This window comes from Channa argus, chromosome 17 (assembly GCF_033026475.1).
Source record: "Channa argus isolate prfri chromosome 17, Channa argus male v1.0, whole genome shotgun sequence".
Taxonomy (NCBI): domain Eukaryota; kingdom Metazoa; phylum Chordata; class Actinopteri; order Anabantiformes; family Channidae; genus Channa; species Channa argus.
This window is the reverse complement of record NC_090213.1, coordinates 21,534,186-21,552,956: the sequence shown is the minus strand read 5'-3', so window position 1 is coordinate 21,552,956 and position 18,771 is coordinate 21,534,186. Positions and strand designations below refer to the sequence as shown.

The 18,771-nt window shown below is 39.7% G+C and overlaps 1 protein-coding gene across 1 annotated transcript; it reads right to left on the bottom strand.

Annotated features, from left to right (window-relative positions):
* Positions 1-2,702: 2,702 nt before the first annotated feature.
* ufl1 (UFM1-specific ligase 1) lies at positions 2,703-10,559 on the bottom strand. The gene is made up of 19 exons (XM_067482570.1): positions 10,349-10,559; positions 10,016-10,161; positions 9,776-9,804; positions 9,581-9,678; positions 9,337-9,451; positions 9,013-9,143; positions 8,877-8,935; positions 8,415-8,561; positions 7,598-7,773; positions 7,326-7,505; positions 7,108-7,234; positions 6,908-7,030; positions 6,586-6,706; positions 6,342-6,508; positions 5,587-5,717; positions 5,433-5,513; positions 5,266-5,351; positions 5,006-5,186; positions 2,703-3,160 (listed from the first exon to the last, which is right to left on the bottom strand). The coding sequence occupies exons 1-19, from the start codon at positions 10,423-10,425 to the stop codon at positions 2,954-2,956; spliced, it is 2,382 nt and encodes a 793-aa protein (XP_067338671.1). The 5' UTR covers positions 10,426-10,559; the 3' UTR covers positions 2,703-2,953.
* Between the last annotated feature and the right edge of the window lie 8,212 nt (positions 10,560-18,771).

The following is an 18,771-nucleotide window of genomic DNA, read 5'->3' as shown; positions in this document are numbered from 1 at the left end:
TGTAAATGTGAAATATAACAGTTTAAATAAAATCTAGGTTAATAAATAATAAGTTAATAAATAAATAACTTTTTTACTCATTACTATTTTCTTAAAGAAACATTAATTAGAGTTGCATGCAAAAGTGGACAATGTCCAGGATTTTCATTTATAAATATTTGGGTGTTTGGATCAGCTTCTCCTTGTGCAAAGTGCACTGAATTGTAGAACGATGCACAGTGACACCATCTGCAGCAAGTTGATGTTGTAGGTCTTTGGAGGTGGTCTGTGGTTTTGACCGTTCTCACCATCCTCCGCCTTTGCCTCTCCAATATTCTATATGGCCTGCCACTTCTGGCCTTAACAAGAACTGTGCCTGTGGTCTTCCATTTTCTCGTTATGTTCCTCACAGTGGACACCTACAGCTTATAACTGATAACTTTTTGTAGCCTTCCCCTAAACCATAACGTTGTTTTCAGGTCATTTGAGGGTTGTTTTGAGACCCCCATGTTGCCACTCTTCAGAGGAGAGTCAAAGAGAACAACAACTAGCAATTGGCCACCTCAAATACCTTTTGTCATGAAGGGATTCACCTGTCTATGAAGTTCAAGGCTTAATAAGCTCACCTAACCAACTGTGTGTTCCAATTAATTAGGGCTAAGTAGTTAAAGGTATTCAAATCAACAAATTGACAAGGGTGCCCAAATTTATGCACCTGTCTAATGTTGTTTTGATGCATATTGAGCATTTTCTGTTAATCCAATTTTCACTACTGAAATAATACTGTGTCCTTCAGTTATTTGATATTTCAAAATTAAATCGCTGATCCAAACACCCAAATAATTATAAATGAAAATCATGGACATTGTCAGGGGTTCCTAAACTTTAGCATACACCTGTATGTTATTTTTGTATTACTTTAGAATTTAATAATCTGCAATAAACCATTTGCACTTTGTAGCAGATAATTGGACACTATTTGTCTGTCCTCATGCTTTTGAGATTTTGTTGTTTTTTTGGTTAGTTGGTTTTTGGTTTTATTGCTTCAGTGTACTAAAAAAAAAAAGTTAAATTGTTTTTTCATAAAGTTTTTGTTACTTGTTCCTGCATAAACAAGAACTAGTTCATATAGAAATGGTTTCCCCACTGTGCTGCAGATGACTGATCTGCACAGAGGCCTCACCTTCTGTTATGGGATAAACTGGGATTGATTGCAAACCTTTATAGTCAGGTTTTAAAAGCTAGTGGAAAGCGAGTGTAATGCGACGATGTACACACACTTATGAACTTACCATAATTGTGTTATGACCTACACTTGGTTGGAGTTCATATGTGGGCCCCTGAACATTGGATAAACACTGCTCAGTGATATGTTGGATGTTGGTGCCCTCCAGTGATACAAGAGAGACTAGTCATCCCAACCCTCAGATTTAGTCACATGAAATTTCATTTGTTGCTACAAGAGGGAGACAAACTACTAGACAAAAGTATTTATATTGTGATCTTGTTCGTCACTCTCACAAATATCATGTCAAGGAGGTTCTACTTTCACTGGATTATTCCTCACAATGTTAATTTTGTGAAATTACGGCACGTTCCAAATATGCAACCTTCAGCACGTACTGTCCCATGACAGGTAGACATAATCAAACTCATTTTTAATACTGTTCCAGGTTTTTTAAACCTTCTAAACAATCCAATTCTTCTTCTAAACAATTATTTTCCACATAAATGGTAAATGATCTGCACTTATATAGTGGTTCTCTACCTATTGGTACTCAAAGCACTTTCACCCATTCACACACACACACCAATGGGGGAGCTGCTATGCAGGTGGTCAACACTCACCAGGAGCAACTAAGTTTGGGTTCAGTGTCTTTCTCAAGGACACTTTGACATGTGACTGGAGGAGCCAAGGATTGAACCAACAACTGTGAGATTGGTGGACAACCACTCTACCTCCTGCACCACAGATGGCCCTAATGCACACAAAGTTTGTCTTGCATAACACACAGAACTTCATTGGCAGGAACACCATAAAACACAAGCAAGCATTTATTTTTATTTTACTCCAAAATCTGTTCAACTGCTACTTTTTTCTGTTCTGTGAATTGTGGGGCTTTCTGGGGAATTCTGAGTAAGACATTTGACCTTTACCAACCAACTCACCTGTTTGTCTATGTAAATGGTAAATGGTCTGCACTTACATAGCACTTTTCTACCTATTGGCATTCAAAGCGCTTTACATTCACCTAATCACACACACAATCATACAACCAAGGGGGTATATGTTGTATCCCTGCCAACACTCACCCATATCCCCCCATCGTTGTATGATCTGCAGGGATCTGCCAACACTCACAGATAAGTTGTCAGCTAAGTGTCTTGCTCAAGGACACTTTGACATGTGACTGGAGGAGCCGGGGATTGAACCAACAACTGCGAAATTGGTGGACAACCGCTCTACTTTCCTGCACCACAGTCGCAATGGCTTTTGAATAATCTGACAGAGTTTAATCACTCAGCACATATTCTCTTGCTCTGGAGCTTTTGACCATGTCACAAGTTCTTCATCAGTAGCTTTCATTTACCAGAAAACTCCAGCGTCTGTTTCCAAGGTTTAAGAATTTCACAGTGACATTAGTGTTGCTATAGAGACCTGGAAAACAGTGAGTAAGACATATCTACAACGTCTGACAATGAAGAACTTCAGGGGGACAACATGAGGGAGGAAGAGCTGGGCTTTTAATGTATGCATGAAAATCAGAGCCTCATTGAGGATTTATAAGTTAGGTTTACAGACACATCCCAAACAGGAATTTGTTTCCACAGTTTAGAATTAAATCCACAAATCACAAAAATACAGTAATAACATCTGCTGTAGCAGTGTTAATAGAATTAATACAATTTAATACTATAAAAAGATATATTTGTGGATCAGTTCATACAATCATTTCCCTCATTAATAACATGTTCAGTCCTCGGTGATCTTCTTCAGAACCAGCTCCTTCACTTGAGGGGTCAGGGCCATGAGCTGGGAGCGGATGCTCCTGACCTCCTCGTCCTGCTCCTTTGGCTTGTCGACCTCGCCCTCAGCCTCCTCCTGCTTTTTGCCCTGACTCTGGCTCACCAGCTGCTTCACCACCAGGCTCTGATAGGCAGACAGCAGCTGCTGCTGCTCCTGCACCAACACAGGAACACACACAAACATTTTAGCAGTTTAACTCCCCCAACAAACACACTGCAGCAGATGGAAATTACTGACAGCTGCGGTGTCTGAAAACATCTGAAGTAGCATGCTGTCAACACTTGCTGAAGCATTTAGACCACACTGAAGCACAAATAAACATCCATTATGACAGAGATAAAGATGTACCATTGTAGGTTTCCATGGAAACACACATACACACTTGATTTTGGATAAATATTCAGGTCTGTAGGAAATGCATGCTAGTATCTTGCTGCAGCCAACGTGATTTTTTCACAATACAAAATAAAAGTTTCCTTACTGAAGAACACATCCTGGTATCTGCATATGGGTAATAAAAATCACACAAGCTTAAGCTGAATTTTTATATGTATGGAACAAGCCCATGGTGGCACTGTGTCACAAAAAGATCTATTCACAACCAATATGGACTTTGGGGAAAATAAGAGCAACTAATAACTCATTCAACAAATCTATCACATAGCATCCTTTAATGTTCAATGTGTGTGAGTGAGTGAATGAGTCTCTCTCTCTCTCTGTGTGTGTGTGTGTGTAATGAAGGTACCTGCACAAAATGAGAAATCTATTGTGTCTGAGTGTTGATTAAAAACAGTGACTAAACTTATCTGAACTGTGGGCTGGGACTTCTGACTGCAACCCTGTTGTTTATACTGTAGATGGGGTTTCCATTAAAAACACACAAAGGGTGCTTCCCTTTACCATACATGCATCTTTGTTCCTTTACATAAGGAGAAAGGAATCCAGCAAGGACAGTCTAAGTGAAGCTAGACATCGTTTGTAGTTTGGATGATTATAGCATAGTTTTTCAAGAGCAATATAACATAATTTACTTGCTGTAATCAGACAGTTAATAAAGGCTTTTATGAGATCCCTCCAATATCCAACATCCTAAAGACAGGAGGCAGAGCTGGAGGTAGCAGAGCTTAAGATGTTGAGGTTCTCTTTGGGAGAGACGAGGATGGACAGGATCAGGAATGAGGACATCAGAGGGACAGCTCATGTTAGATGTTTTGGAGATAAAGTCAGAGAGGACAGATTGAGGTGGTTTGGACATGTTCAGAGGAGAAACTGTGAATATATCGGTAGAAGGTTGGAGCTGCCAGGCAGGAGGTCTAGAGGAAGACCAAAGAGGAGATTTATGGATGTAGTGAGGGAGGACATGAAGTTAGTTGGTGTGAGAGAAGAGGATGCAGAGGACAGAGTTAGATGGAGGCACATGATTCGCTGTGGAGACCCCTGAAAGGGAACAGCCCAAAGGAAAAGAAGAAGATGAGATCCCTCCAATAGATGCTTTCCATGTAAGTGATGGGAGTCAACACACCCAATGATGACAGCATAAGGCCTTATCCTTCCAAATTAGCCACATTAGGTGAATATCTTCCACTTAATGTGTTATTTACCTTTTGTTGCAATCTATTTGTTATTCATTTATCCATGTTATGATGAGAATGTCTCCTGATTTATTTAGGTTATTTTCTGTTGTGACAAAGTGAAAATTTTATAAAATTTAAATCAAATACTAAATCACATCCTAAATGAAATCTAAAGCAGGTGGTGAGATTACAGATTAATGACGTTAGATCAGATCAGACAGAACAGCTGGAGCAGATTTCCAATGAAGGGCTGTGCCATTCTGATAGAAGACAGGCACAAATGACAGTCTCTAGTGTTCTCACTCATCTCCTCTAGCCAGCCTCCTTTACTCTGAACAGTAATAACTGAGATGTGGGGAGTGAGGGGGATGTGAAAAGTGGGTTACTGAGGTTTTCAGCTGCAGACAGTAAGTGTGAGACGTACTGTAGGTATTCGGCCTGTGAGTGTGCCTATGATCTGGGGCACACAGCGTCCCGGAACATGGAGCATGCAGTGGGTGCTCGCCTGAAACAGGAGCACACTGGTCAGGTGGAGAACCAGAGCTGGGTCCTCCGTCTCCTTCAGCTGCTGATTGAGAGCCTGGCGGTGCAGGAAAAGGGCCTGTCTACAAACACACACATACACACATCAGGGCTGAAGAACTAAAAATCAAAAACAAAACAAGTGCTCTCATGTTTAAATACCTCTCTTTTTTCTTGTCTCCCTTCTTGAGCATAAATCCACACATTTCAGCACAGCTCTCCAAGTTGGTCAGAAAGTCTTCAATGGTCTGCAAAGAACACAAGTTAAAGAGTGTGTTCACATATGAGCTTTGAGCCAAAGCTGCTGATGTAACTGACAGGAAACATACTTTCCCATTTAGGCAGGTATGCAGCTTCAGAAGAGGTCCTCTGGTCTCCTCTGGCAGTTTACCCAAAATCTTCACTCTGACCTGAACAGAGAAAATGACTTCATGAACTTGAGGCTCTGTGGATTCTGAATAGAAGTCATGTGTTTTTCCTGACCTCGCTGGTGATGGAGCTGGGGTTTTCCACAGACATAATCAGGTCAGCAGCCAGGAAGTTCACCAGGATGTTGGTGACATCTGTGCACACTGTTTTCAGCATGTGCTTAGCTATGTGGACCTGGGTTTCATCTGCATGAACACAGTATATTCATTAAGTTAACCGACTGGAACCTTGACCTGTTTTTGAAGTTTCTGACTGTCACACAGATTAAATAAGAAAATAATTTGTTTTCCACTAATAATTTCTGGTACTTGTCTATTCTGAAAAACTAAACTGCAATTTCCAATTTCATCATCATCATTAGGGCCAAAGCCCTGGGAAGATTAAAGCAAAATAAAGTATCAAAGTAAAACAGCTGGTGGGAGTTTATGCAATTAGACACACTACTAATGACTCACGGGCTGCGCCATCCCGAAATGACTACAACAATGTTCTCTTAACTTTGACAATGGCCACATAGCCAAGGTCTCCAAACAAATCCATCAAAATCAAAACCAGTCACACTATGTGAATACAGTTTGGTAAAATGTGGAAATAGTCATGTCGTGGCAACAAGTCGTTGTGACATATACTGCACCTGTATGATTATCTAATAACGCTCTGAGGACAAAACGCTTCACTTAATAAATACTACAAACAAAGGACAAGCTAGATTGTCTGTTTTTATTATGTTTTAAGTGCAATTTAATGATAACTGAGTCATTTGGGTTTCATAATACTAAGCATCTGGTCATGTGTGACTGTTGATTTACCAGAGAAGAACTTGGAGCCTTTTTCAAAGAGTCGGATGTTGTTGTACAGGTTGGTGATCTCCTCTTGGAGATCCTTCATGTTCTGCTTCTTGTTGGCTCCTGAAGGAGAGCTGGTAGAGGACAGAAACACTGTGCGCAGTACCTCCTGATAAGCTTTATTCAGAGGCCTGCACACACATTAACAGTTAGAGAATGGACTTTTTGTTCTCTTCAGGGAAACTTCAGACAGAAACCTTTGTGTTACCTAACTAAATGCTCTGCCAGCTCATAGAGAATTTCTTCAGGGCAGTCACTGACTCTCTCTTCTAAAATAGCTACGATCTCCTCCTCGGCCATAAACCGGGCTTCAGTTTGTTTGCTGCGATCTTGGCAAAAGTAAAACACAAGTTAATTAGTCTCACAGGGATTCTACAGTTACCTTTGTCTTCTGTGATGAAAAAAAGCTTCAACAACCCAGGGGAGAGACTCTATCCAACCAGCCATTACACCTCACTGAACAAGCCTAATCTGCATATAGACACATTGTTTCCCTAGAAGATAAAATTGCTTTGTTGTTGTTTGTGTACTTTGCTGTGAAGGTCCACTTTCCTCATCGCTGTCCTCATCTTTCCTCGATTTCTTTTTGGTTTTACGAAACCGGATCTCTCTGGCGTTGCCTGCTCCGCCTCCTTTCACATTGCCACTGCCCTCTGAAAGAAAGTGCATGACACATAAGCCAAGAGGGATAACATGCATGTTAGTCTGAGGGGGAGGTGGAGTAACAAACCTGTAGCCTTTTTCCTGCGCTCAGCTTCTCGTTTTTCCTTTTTGGAAGGTGCTGAGCTGTCTGTCAGCATGGATGCGTGTTTTAGATCATCTTCAGTTATCAGAAACACTGGATTGTTCTTGACTTCCTACAAACCACATAACAATAAAGCTGTAAATAGATGCAAGGAGATTTCGTTTAGTTTTGCGTATTTAAATAGTTGGGTGACATAAGAAAACCTTCTGAGCTTTCTGCTGCATGCCCTCATCAAACAGAGAAAGGCAGTTGCTGATGAACTTCTCACTAACGACGACTGTGCCTCCCAGCACTCTGGCAGATGACTGGACGTTAGTGTTCCTTATAGCCTGGTTTATTATCATCCCAGTGTCCTCTACCGACAAGCAGCTGGGCAGGATTGGCTAAAGCAGCCAGGGTCAAAATGAGAAGAGAAAACTTAAGAAACTTGTTTTTAACAAGAAGATAATTATTTGCATTAAAGCTTAACTCCAACCTGTATATCAGTCCACGTGGCAGAGTTGACAGCTTCCTCTACAGAGGCCTCCACCTGGTCCACCAAGGCCTGACCCACACAAGCTGCTCGCAGGAAGAGCAGCTTGTTGGACTTGAAGCGTTTCTTAATGTAACTGGAGGGATCGGGGATTCCCAGTCTGACCAACGCATCAAACTCTGCAGGAGCGAGACTTGAGCAGTTATACTTGCAATACTGTAGACACTTCACACACATTTTACACTGCAGCTGTGAAGGTGGATTTAAACATGACAAAAATTGTTGTACAATCCTACAAGTATGTAGTATGTAGGATACTGCACGCGTGCACAGTGTTGGATTTCACTAATAAAGACTGTTTAGTGCTCCTCTCTTATTTGAACCCTCCAAATAGAAAAAACAGCAACAAACAGAATATAAAAAGCTGCTGCGCCAGGACTTTCTGCTGTGTATGGTTGTGTGTATTACCAAAAGTACTTTAGTCTTTTCGCACAATTGTTTCACATCTGTGAATATACAATGTATTTGTAGAGCGGCAAAATCCAAGACAAGTGTCCTACATTTTAAGTTTATATTTTTTCTACTCTTCTGAAATTATTTTTAAAAAAGAGGTTTGTTTAATGTTCTAATTATTCTTGAAGTGTTATGTTTTTATAATAGGGCTCTCTGCTGTTCCCTGTGTCCTCAGTGGGTGGTAAGAAGGGGAAGCTGTAATGCTGTAATGTGAAATTCCTGGGGTGTGCACAGTAAAAAGAGGTGATGTCAGAGAGGAAAATGAAAATGCAACACAACATAGATGCATAATAATAATAATAAATACCTAAATATCCATTCTGCTGAAGGAAGGAATCCACCCAAGTGTTCTGGGTTTTGGCGTAAATATCAGGGATGTACACTGCTTTATCCTGCCGCCCCCCTACCACACTTCCTTTAAGGCGGCAATTATTCACCAATTCTTCCAAAACAGCTGGCAACAAGAAAAACCTTTAGGTTAAAACCAAAATTTAAGGGCTTTCGGCTTGTTCCTTTCATGTTCCACACATTGATTTGGCATGAGTTTTTACATCAGATGCCCTTCCTGCCACAAGCCTCCCACTTTTATACGGTCTCGGGAGCGGCACCAAGGTGGCCCTGGGTGGCTTGGCGGGGCCAAACGTGATCGTGTAGGGATTCGAACCTGCTGCCTTCTGCATCCCAACCCGATGCTCTATCACTAAGCCACCAGGCCCCCTTAACCTTTGAATTTCATTAAAATAATAATCGAACATCAGAGCATTCTTACAGTAGAGAAGATGTTCCTGGAATCCAAACGCTCCAATCATGCTGCTGACAGGTGTGGGCCTACACAATGAAAACACAGGTGGGTATTAGGTTTATTAAGTTTTTCTTGTACAAAACGAAGTGTGCGAAATGTTTACCTAGTGATGGCACTGAACACTCCTCGTATTCTAGCTTTGTGGCGGGCAACAAATGCTGGAGTAAATATAACCCCCCTGTTGTACTCGTCCATCTCTCCTTGGATCTGCTTCCCAAGACGCTTTGACAACTCCTGATATATATGTATAATACAAAGCACAGGATTTTTCCAGCAGTTGAGTACAGCAAGCAGCAACATATTTAAATAAACCAAGGTTATCACAGACAGCAAAGATTCAATCTTCTAGATTTTAAGAAAAATGACACTAATGCCTGAAAGGACTGATAAACATTTGCAGGTATAGACTGGCCACAGTGTGACTCACCTCAGTTAAGAAATCTCCTGGCAGGTCATAGCTTTTACAAAGTTCCGCAATACTGATCAGACCAGCCTCTTGCAGTTTGTCATTCATCTCCTCAGCTAAACGGTCCAGGTAGGTGCTGCAGAAATCCGAAATTCAAACTTTACTTTACATTTAACTGGTTACTTACATTATAAAAATATATTTAGACAAACTAATATATCAAGCTGTTAGCTCTAGTTTGATAAAAGTGTTACTTAATACTCACTCATCAATAAGTTGTCCAAGTACAAGCTGAACCCCTTTGTCAGACTTTGCAATTTCACTGGCCCTATTTTCAACATGGACCCAATCCACATTGATGGTCTGCAAGGAGATCACATATTTAATGTTTTAATGATGGGCTTGATTAGCCTGGATCACAGCTGCACAACCTACACATGTCAGAGGACTTTTAACTTACCTGCTGGAGGTCCACAATGTTGATGCGCCCTGTGAAATAACATGGTGCAAGAGAATAAGACAAAAGGATGTTTGCTGTTATGTCCAATTATGAATATACTACAGTTGTCCATACTACAACTGGAAGTTGGAGCTGGAGTAATAATAAAACATACATGCATGTTACAAGTAACTATTGCTACTTTGAATGTACTTGTTAGTTTTTTTTTTTATTGGCCTTACTAAAATGTGTCCAACTGACCTCCATTGACATAGAGCTCATCGCGGATCTCCCTGCTGATCTGTGCTGGGGTGATGTACTCCTTTCCATCAAGAGTGTGCACCACATCCAGCTTCTTGTCCTGAACCAGTTTTGCAATTATTTCAATGCAATTCCTCTCAGACAGCCTGTGGGAAGGTTTGCACAAGTGTCATTATGGCGAAAGCCAACCAGCTGTAGTGTTTTCATTTTCTCTTGAGCTTTTCACAGAAAGCACGCTATTCTGGTTGCAGCGTTACTAAAAGGTTCAAATGAGACTGTAACGCTAACTTTTGCTTTGCTAGTGGCAGATGTTTGTAGCGTTGGGTGTTTTACCTTTGCACGGTGTCAGCAAACTGCGCTCTCTGGAAGTCAGCGGCCAGCCGACGAATTTCTTCCCAGTCAGCTGCCATTATTAAAGGTTTGTGTGTTTGTAAAACAGGCAACTGTGTTTTAAATTACTTTAAGCATACGCTCTCAAAACGCATCAGCTAGCTTGCTAACAACACAGCAGCTCTCTGCCTATCCACACGTCAACATACAGTGACGTAATACGGAGAGCAACAAGGACAAACCTTCCGCTCTCACCGTTCCGCGCAAATTTAGTATTTGAGGTTTTAAAGGTTAAACGCAGATAATAATAATAATACATCCGTCCAGGAGCTTCACTTTGTTTCTTCCCCTGCTTACCAACCATGTGTAGTTCATGTTATAATCGATGACAAATATATATATATATATATATATATATATATATATATATATATATATATATATATATATATATATATATATATATATATATATATATATATATATATATATAGACTAAAATACATTGACTAAAATACAAAATTAAAAACTGAAACTAATACTCAATTATGTGAAAAGGAATTAAATATTAAAACTAACCAATCAAAGTGTCCTTAAATTGAAAATATCATAAAGCACTTCACAGCAATCCAAACTCCTTATTCTGTGCAAAAATATATTGAAAGGCAAACTTGAAAATTGTGAACATGTTGCTGGACATCGGCAGCTGATCTATGCATCGACCTTGTTAAGTGCAAAGTGTTTTATGCTTTCATATGTCAACATTCTCTATAAACTACGCACATGTTAAACAATTCAAATCTAACAATATTCTTTATCTATTTCCCATAACAATAAAAAGCAGAATAAAGCTATCACCAAATACTACACAAGTGACTGTACCATAAGTCACAACATGTAACAAATGACTACTCAGTATTTATTCACATACCAGAGAAAGATTTAAATATTAACTCTAAAGTTAATATTTTTAGTAAAACATGAGATCAAAAGTAATGGGGCAGCACAAGTTGCAGTGCAAACCCCAAAACTCTAGGGAGCAGTAGACTACAAGCTATAACCTCCGTGCAGGTTGACAGATAGTGCTGTATTGTATGAAACACTCCATCATACCAGAAGAGACCTAAACGGAGTAAAATACTGTAATTATAATTATATGTCATATGCATATCACTGCAGGCTTTGATAATGAATTGCAAGTTAATTTTTAAAAAAGCACAATCTGAATGAGAAAACCGTCCCTCTGTGTCTGGCTTACAGCCATGTACACTCTAATAGCTTGCTGTGATGAGGAACATCTTCAAATAGCTTCTCCATATCAGTATATAGTGCAGCTATAGCCGGGTCTGCCAGTGTGATGAAACACACACTCCCTATGAGAGTAAAGAAGAAACTAATCAGTAGCCTGAAGCTTACTTTTAGAATCAGAAGAAAAGTTGTAAGTAGATTTGTTCAAACTTTAGGATACATTATATGAATCTCCCTCCATATAATTTCTGCCTTCTAGCTCTGATTTAAATGAACAGTCAACGTAAAGGAAAATTTTCAGTTTTAAGTATGTTATGGAGGGAGCTTTTTGGTTGGTTTCAGAGAAGAGTGTGGGTAGGATAGACCCTCTCTAAAATTGAGATAATAGATGAGACGATCGTCCTTGTCCAATTCACCTGAATATGAGACTATTTGGAAAAATGGACAAAGGGAGACACTGTAAAAATTGTGCTCTGTTTAGGCCTATTTCTATAATAGAATTTCGCAAATAAGTGTTGGGCCAAGTATGGGGCTCTAATAATTAAGCATCTGCTTCTAGCGCCTCAGTGCAGCCAACCTGCTCATTTAGGGAGGGACACACCTAACTGAACAATGATGAATGCATCCAGTTAATAGGCTGGTGTGTGGAACTGTATTCTAGTGTTCTAGTATTTGTATGTATAAAGCTGCAGGTAAGTTCTCACACGTTTTTTACTATAGTCAAAGTGATACTTGTTTTAGTAATTTAGTTTTATTCTACACACACACACACACACACACACACACACACACACACACACTTTTTTTCTTTTGGTTTTTGGACCCAAGTGAGGAGACGGCAAGCAGAGGTTCAACGAAAAGGTGTATTTATTATAAATAAAAGGGTGAAGGTGAAATACAACTAAAAATCACTCAATAAAAAGGAACAAGTGCAACAAACCAACAACATAAACACAAACTTAAAAGAATAACCAAACCTCAGACAAAAAATGGAAAAACTGGAGTCCAAACCAGACGTGGTAAACAAACAGGGAACAACCGACAACGAAGAGCGAACGCTGGGTACAGGAAGACACAAGGCCGGGTACAGGGAAACAAGACAGGAGGAGAGACGCTGAGAGAAAGACGGGTTTAAAAGGACAAGGGAACAGCTGAAACAAATCAGGACAAACGAGGTAGGTACAGACGCCAAACAGTAACAGGAAGTGACACAGGAGGGGCAACAAAATAAAAGATAAGGACAGGAAATAAAGCTGGGACAAACTAAACACAAGGACAGGGTTGTGAAAGTGCATTGCAAAAGAATTCATACCCCTCAAAATCACAAATGTAAATGTATTTTATTGGGATTTTATGTGATAAACCAACACAAAGTGGCTTGTAATTGTGAAAATGATAAATGGTTTTCAAAACTTTTACAAATGGAATATCTGAAAAGTGTGACATGCATTTGTATTCAGCCTCCTGAGTCAAAACTTTGTAGAACCACCTTTTGCTGCAATAACATCTGCAATTATTTTGGGGTATGTCTTGATTAGCTTTGCACATATAGAGAGTGACATTTTAGCCCATTCTTCTTTGTAAACTAGCTCAAGATTAGTAAGATTGGATGAAGAGCATCAGCAATTTTCAAGTCTTGTCATAGATTGATTTAGGTCTGGACTCTGACTGGGCAATTCTTACACATGAATATACCAGGTATTTTCTAAGATTGCCCTGTATTTGGCTCCATCCATCTTCCCATCAGTTCTGACCAGCTCCCTCTCCCTGCTGAATAAAGCATCCCCACAGCGTCATGCTGTCACCACCATGTTTCATGATGGGGATGGTGTGTTCAGGGTGATGTGCAGTGTTTCAGCCACACATAGCATCTTGCATTTAGGCCAAAGTTTAAAAAAAAGGTTCAATTTTGGTCTCATGTGACCAGAGCACCTTCTTCCACATGTTTGCTGTGTCCCCCACATGGCTTGTGGCGACTTCTTATGGCTTTCTTTCAACAGTGGCTTTCTTCTTGCCACTCTTCCATGAAGGCCAGATTAGTGGAGTGCATGAATAAAAGTTGTCCTGTGGACAGATTCTCACCTAAGCTGTGGATCACCTGCAGCTCCTCCAGAGTTACCATGACATTTTTCAGATATTTATTTGTCAAAAAAAAAAAATTATTTCACTTCACAGTTATTTGCCACTTTGTGTTGGTCTATCACATAAAATCCATGTATTTGTGGTTTTAACGTTACGGAATGTGGACAGTTTTATTGTCCACAGTGCAAGGCACTGTATGAACAGGTTTTTCTGTCTCTACTATGTCCATTCAATTAAAATTAACACATGTTCTCTCCTCAAGTTGTAGACACATTTTAATAATAATAAAAAAATAATTAAGCAAAGTGGATACACATGACCGCATTTTAGAACCACAGCAAAAAATGTGAATAATTCTATGTGAGAGATTTCAGTATGAATTTAAATCTATCACATAAGTTAAACTTACATACATATACTTTCTAAAGCCACCGAATGCGCAAAAGAAAATAGTTGAAGGTTATATTTTTGTACATTTATAACATTTATAACTATGTACAGTTATAACTTTGCAATTTCCAATGCATTTTACTACAATCGCATGAACAACAGGCTGATCAATTGTATGTAAAATATTAGTAACTAGTAGTTTTATTTGTTAGTAATTACAACCCCAAACCCAAATACTAATAAAACTCCAAATGGTACTTCAATACACATAATTCTCCTGTCATTTGTCCTGTGCATTGAGGATCACAATTAAATTAGGTTAAATCAATGTTGTTACCTATTTGATAAAGTTTATGTACATCACATTTCATAGACAGATATATATATAGATACATAGAATTTTATTCCAGTCTTGCAGTACCTTTTTGGCTAAGCACAAAACCATAACAAAACCCAGCAGTTAAAGATTAATAAAGCTAAGGGTTAAATAATTACACTTTTTCTCATTGTGAGGGCTGCTGATACTCAACCTAAATACGTTTTTTTAATCTATAAATACTTTTATAGATCAGTCTTTATCTATTATTTTTAATTGGTATCATGGTTCCATGTGGTAAAGCTGTCTACAGGTTGCTGAATTCATTCTTTGCACATATGATATGTGACTATTTAGCAATGACTTTTCATCTTCTCTCTTATGTAGCACATAAACCCTGAATCACTTATCATCATGCTCATCTGCAGCATTGTAACCAGAGTGCTCCCTTTAACAGATTGGATTTACACACACCCCCAACAACCAGATGCTTTATGGTTTATGCTGCGTTGTGATGGCCCAGGAATCCTGAATGATGTCATTTGCGAAGCCATAATGCTATACAAACATACTATACTTATGAAATATGCTGCTGTGCAGCCTATAAGATAGTGGCCAGAAACAAATCTGACCACCAGTATATATCACAGCCTCGTCAAGCGTAGTGCTCTCTATGACCCTCCATAAAAGGGAAGTCCAAAGTGGCTCTATGACAAGACCAGACTTGTGGCTAATTGAGTCTTCAAAAGCTTTGATATTAGGACTTTAATGAAAAAAGGAAGAGTAAATGTTCCCCAGTCTAATTTCAAACTTCAAAGCATGCTTCCCTTACAAAATGTGGGTCATATTTCCACAGTGAATGAACATTGTGGGGCTGCCTCTTTGAATTGTAATCAAGCTGAAGTCCATGAGTAAACACTTCTTTCCTATGACTTCAAACAGCTTAATTTTACTTAAAGTACTGTTGTACTGTTGACTGTGTAGTATTTGTACACACTTTCAAAAATGCATGCAGTTGCTTGTTATTATTAATAACTATTGTTTTCCTAAATGCTGCTTTTTTTCTCCATGATATCCGGGAAATAGGACAGTGAAATAGGATGGCGGCAGCTCAGCTGGTAAGGCAGTCGTCCACACACCACAGGGTCAGTGGTTCGATCCCCGGTCCTGGCTATATATCAAAGTTTCTGTGGGCAAGACAATGAAACCCCTAACACCCCATTGGGGTGGGTTGTGTCAGGAAGGGCATCTGGCGTAAAAACTGCTAAATCAACATGCAGACAATGATCTGCTGTGGTGACCCTGAACTGATGGGATAAATCCAAAAGGACAAAACGCAATAAATAAAAATATATCCAGGAAATAGGACAACACAGCATTGTAACAACATGGTCAGTAAATTATCCTTGTATACAGTACATGCATCAGGTCAGTCATCAAAGTTTTTCTTCAACATCAACTTTGTTTTAAAACCGTATTATGAGTATACTGTATTAGTGAAAAAGGATGATGCTGGGTTCTTGTCACCCAGCATCATCTTTGACACTCTCCCAACCACGACCACCTCCTTAGAGAAACTTAATTGACTCTAGATTATGTCATGAAATGCAATGCAGGCATTTGTGTCACCGCATTTCCCACATATCTTGCTCATAATAACTTGGCTACTAAGTAGATGATCATACAATATTACGATAATAATACAAATAATAAAGTAGCCATTCAAAGTCATGAAAACACTGAAATCATCTATGATAGAGTCAATTAAAATATAAATTAAGTTGCAATGAACAGTAATTTCGCTCTGTATTGTAAAGTGCACTGTTGTTTAGTCAAGTTAGGAAAGTTCAGCCAACCCAAATCTGACTCAGTCTTGCACCCTGTCTTTGGAAGCTAAAAATACTGCAGGTACACAAACAGAGCTAGCATGAGGCCTGATACTGACACCAGGCTGCTCCTGGTGGATGCTGTGACACCTCAGCTCTTGTCTCTCTTCGATTCCCTGAGGTGGAAGTGGGTGGTGTTAGCTCTGTGACAGTGATTATAGCGGTTGGTGGTGGTGGCCACATGTACAGTAGGTGGAACTTATTTATGCAGGCGAAACAATCAGTGTGGTGCAGAAAAATACACGTTCAAAAATTGTACAGAAGCAAACAAGCACAAAATATATTTAGAGTGTTGCTTTCTAAGCAGGTTTTTGTGAATTTACCTTATTCGAGGTAAATGTAGGCTCTTTCATATCCATTTCAAAAGACAGTAGTGTAAAATGTTTGCTACCCCACAGCTGGGAGCCCCAGTTAGGTCAGATAATTTCTTTTTTAAAGCCTCAGAAAGCATCTAGCCCTGGGCTTATTTCACTGATTGCAATTTAAAAAGGCGTGTTAAGGACACAGCATATCCTGAACAAATAACCATATGAGAGGAGATATTTCCCAACATTTTTAATAGTTAACTGTATTTCAGTCTATCTTTTGGATCAGAAAGAGCAGCGGTAGTAGCTGGCAAGACAAACAGCAAGTGGGAGTAAGGCTGACAATCTGAGAGATGGGAATAGAGAGAATGCAATAGTGGTCCAGGTCTTGCTATAGCTGGAGAGGTTATGGGTGTAACACTGCCAAGTGTAATGAGAGTGCAACACAATGACCACACACACACACACACACACACACACACACACACACACACACACACACACACACACAGGCTCCAATAATTTCACTCATCTTGCTTCTGTTTTGGGAACATTCTGTGTCCTCATAGTACAACCCAAGTACTTCTTCTAAAGGCACCTCATATAATACCCGTTCATTTTTGCGAGGCCTTTTAAATAAACTGAAGCATTGCTGATGACATTGTAGCTCAAAAACCTGACCTATGAACACGTTTTGGAGTGAGAATGACATTTCTGTTGGATAGTTTGGAGCTTCCCACTGCATTCTTGTGGTCCTCCACTTAGACACATCATAGGTTAGAAGTTGCTTTTCGGGATTTATTTTTTTTCTTCCCATCATTGCAGAGATTTGTTGCAGACGGGTTCTGTCATTTGTATCATTTTAGACTCTATGTTATAGCCAGTAATGACAGTAAAGGATGGAAGTCACCGGAAAGGTAAGGCAGGAAAAAAATAAGAGTTTAAGGAAAGTGAAGAAAATGAAAGAAGGGGAAAGAAACAGGAACATGTTTGTAGGCAAGAAAAAGGCGAGAAAAAAAAAGGGTTAGTGTGCAACAATTGATGAAAAAGGGAGGGGGAGGGAGAAATAAAGAAGGGGGGGAATGTTTTCCCATGTGCTTTGCTGGTTCAGTCTTACTTCATGAAAGGCTGAGTCTATCATTCTCCTTTGGCAAGGCCTATGTCCTGTGTCCTTGGGCTCCAGATTGCTTGGAGCTGTCATAGTGGGCAGGAGACAAATTTCGTCAGCAGATGTCATTGTACTGTTGAGGTTAAGGGACCTTGGATGATGGGTGCCTTCTCTATCGCACTGCTAAACATTTGCTTAAAGAAGCCTAAATAAGCAAATTGAGTGTGTGGGGCTTTATGACCCTCAAAAGGACCATCACAACCCGCTTCCTGCCTGAACTCTGTCCTGACATGTTTCTGTATGTTTTGGATCTATTCTGCCTCTGGTCTTCATCATCTTTTCAACTCCAAACCATATTGATTTCTGGACATTGTCAAAACTCAGACTTAATGGAGTTTATTGTTGCATTATACTTTGCAAGAGAATGTTTGATTAAAAGTTGTTAAATGTTCGGCAGAATGACAGAGACTTCATGTGCATGAGGTTCTCAGAATGACATTAAAACAGGTAAGTATAACAACAAGTCAAAGATTCTTATAACTCACTGTCCAGACATTTTCAACAGTTTTACACACAGAGGATGAGACAGAACCTCACAGAGAAAAGTGCTGGCAAGCAGCTGTGCGTGGCTTTTACCAGCTGTGGGGCAATAACATACACATGCATTAGCGTGTCACAAAAATCCTGTTTGCTCTTATTCAATTCAATTCAACTTTATTTATATAGCGCCAATTCACAACAAATTCATCTCAGGGCACTTTACAGAATAAAGTCCAGACTATAAAGATGTATAAAGAGAACCCAACAATTCCCCCTGGAGCAAGCCCTAGTCAACAGTGGAGAGGAAAAACTCCCTTTAACGGAAGAAACCTCCAGCAGAACCAGGCTCAGGGTGGACGGCCATCTGCCTTGATGGGTTGGGGTGAGTGGAAAGGGGAGAGAGAAAAGAACAGATCAACAAAAAGCAACAAAACATCAGGCAGATTGGTAGGACCAGTAGCTGCACGCTGGAAGACACACAGCTATAAAGCCGGGGGACACCTCCAGAAAGGTACAGAGAGAGGGGGACAGAGGAGGACAAAGACAACTAC

What these genes read in the sequence shown, in the direction of transcription:
- ufl1 (XM_067482570.1), bottom strand. Translation starts at nt 10,425, where the DNA reads ATGGCAGCTGACTGGGAAGAAATTCGTCGGCTGGCCGCTGACTTCCAG. An exon ending in TGCAGCAGAAAGCTCAGAAG is followed by an intron (nt 7,235 to 7,325) that starts GTTTTCTTATGT and finishes TGTGGTTTGTAG; the next exon opens with GAAGTCAAGAACAATCCAGT. An exon ending in AAGTGGACCTTCACAGCAAA is followed by an intron (nt 6,707 to 6,907) that starts GTACACAAACAA and finishes ACTTTTGCCAAG; the next exon opens with ATCGCAGCAAACAAACTGAA.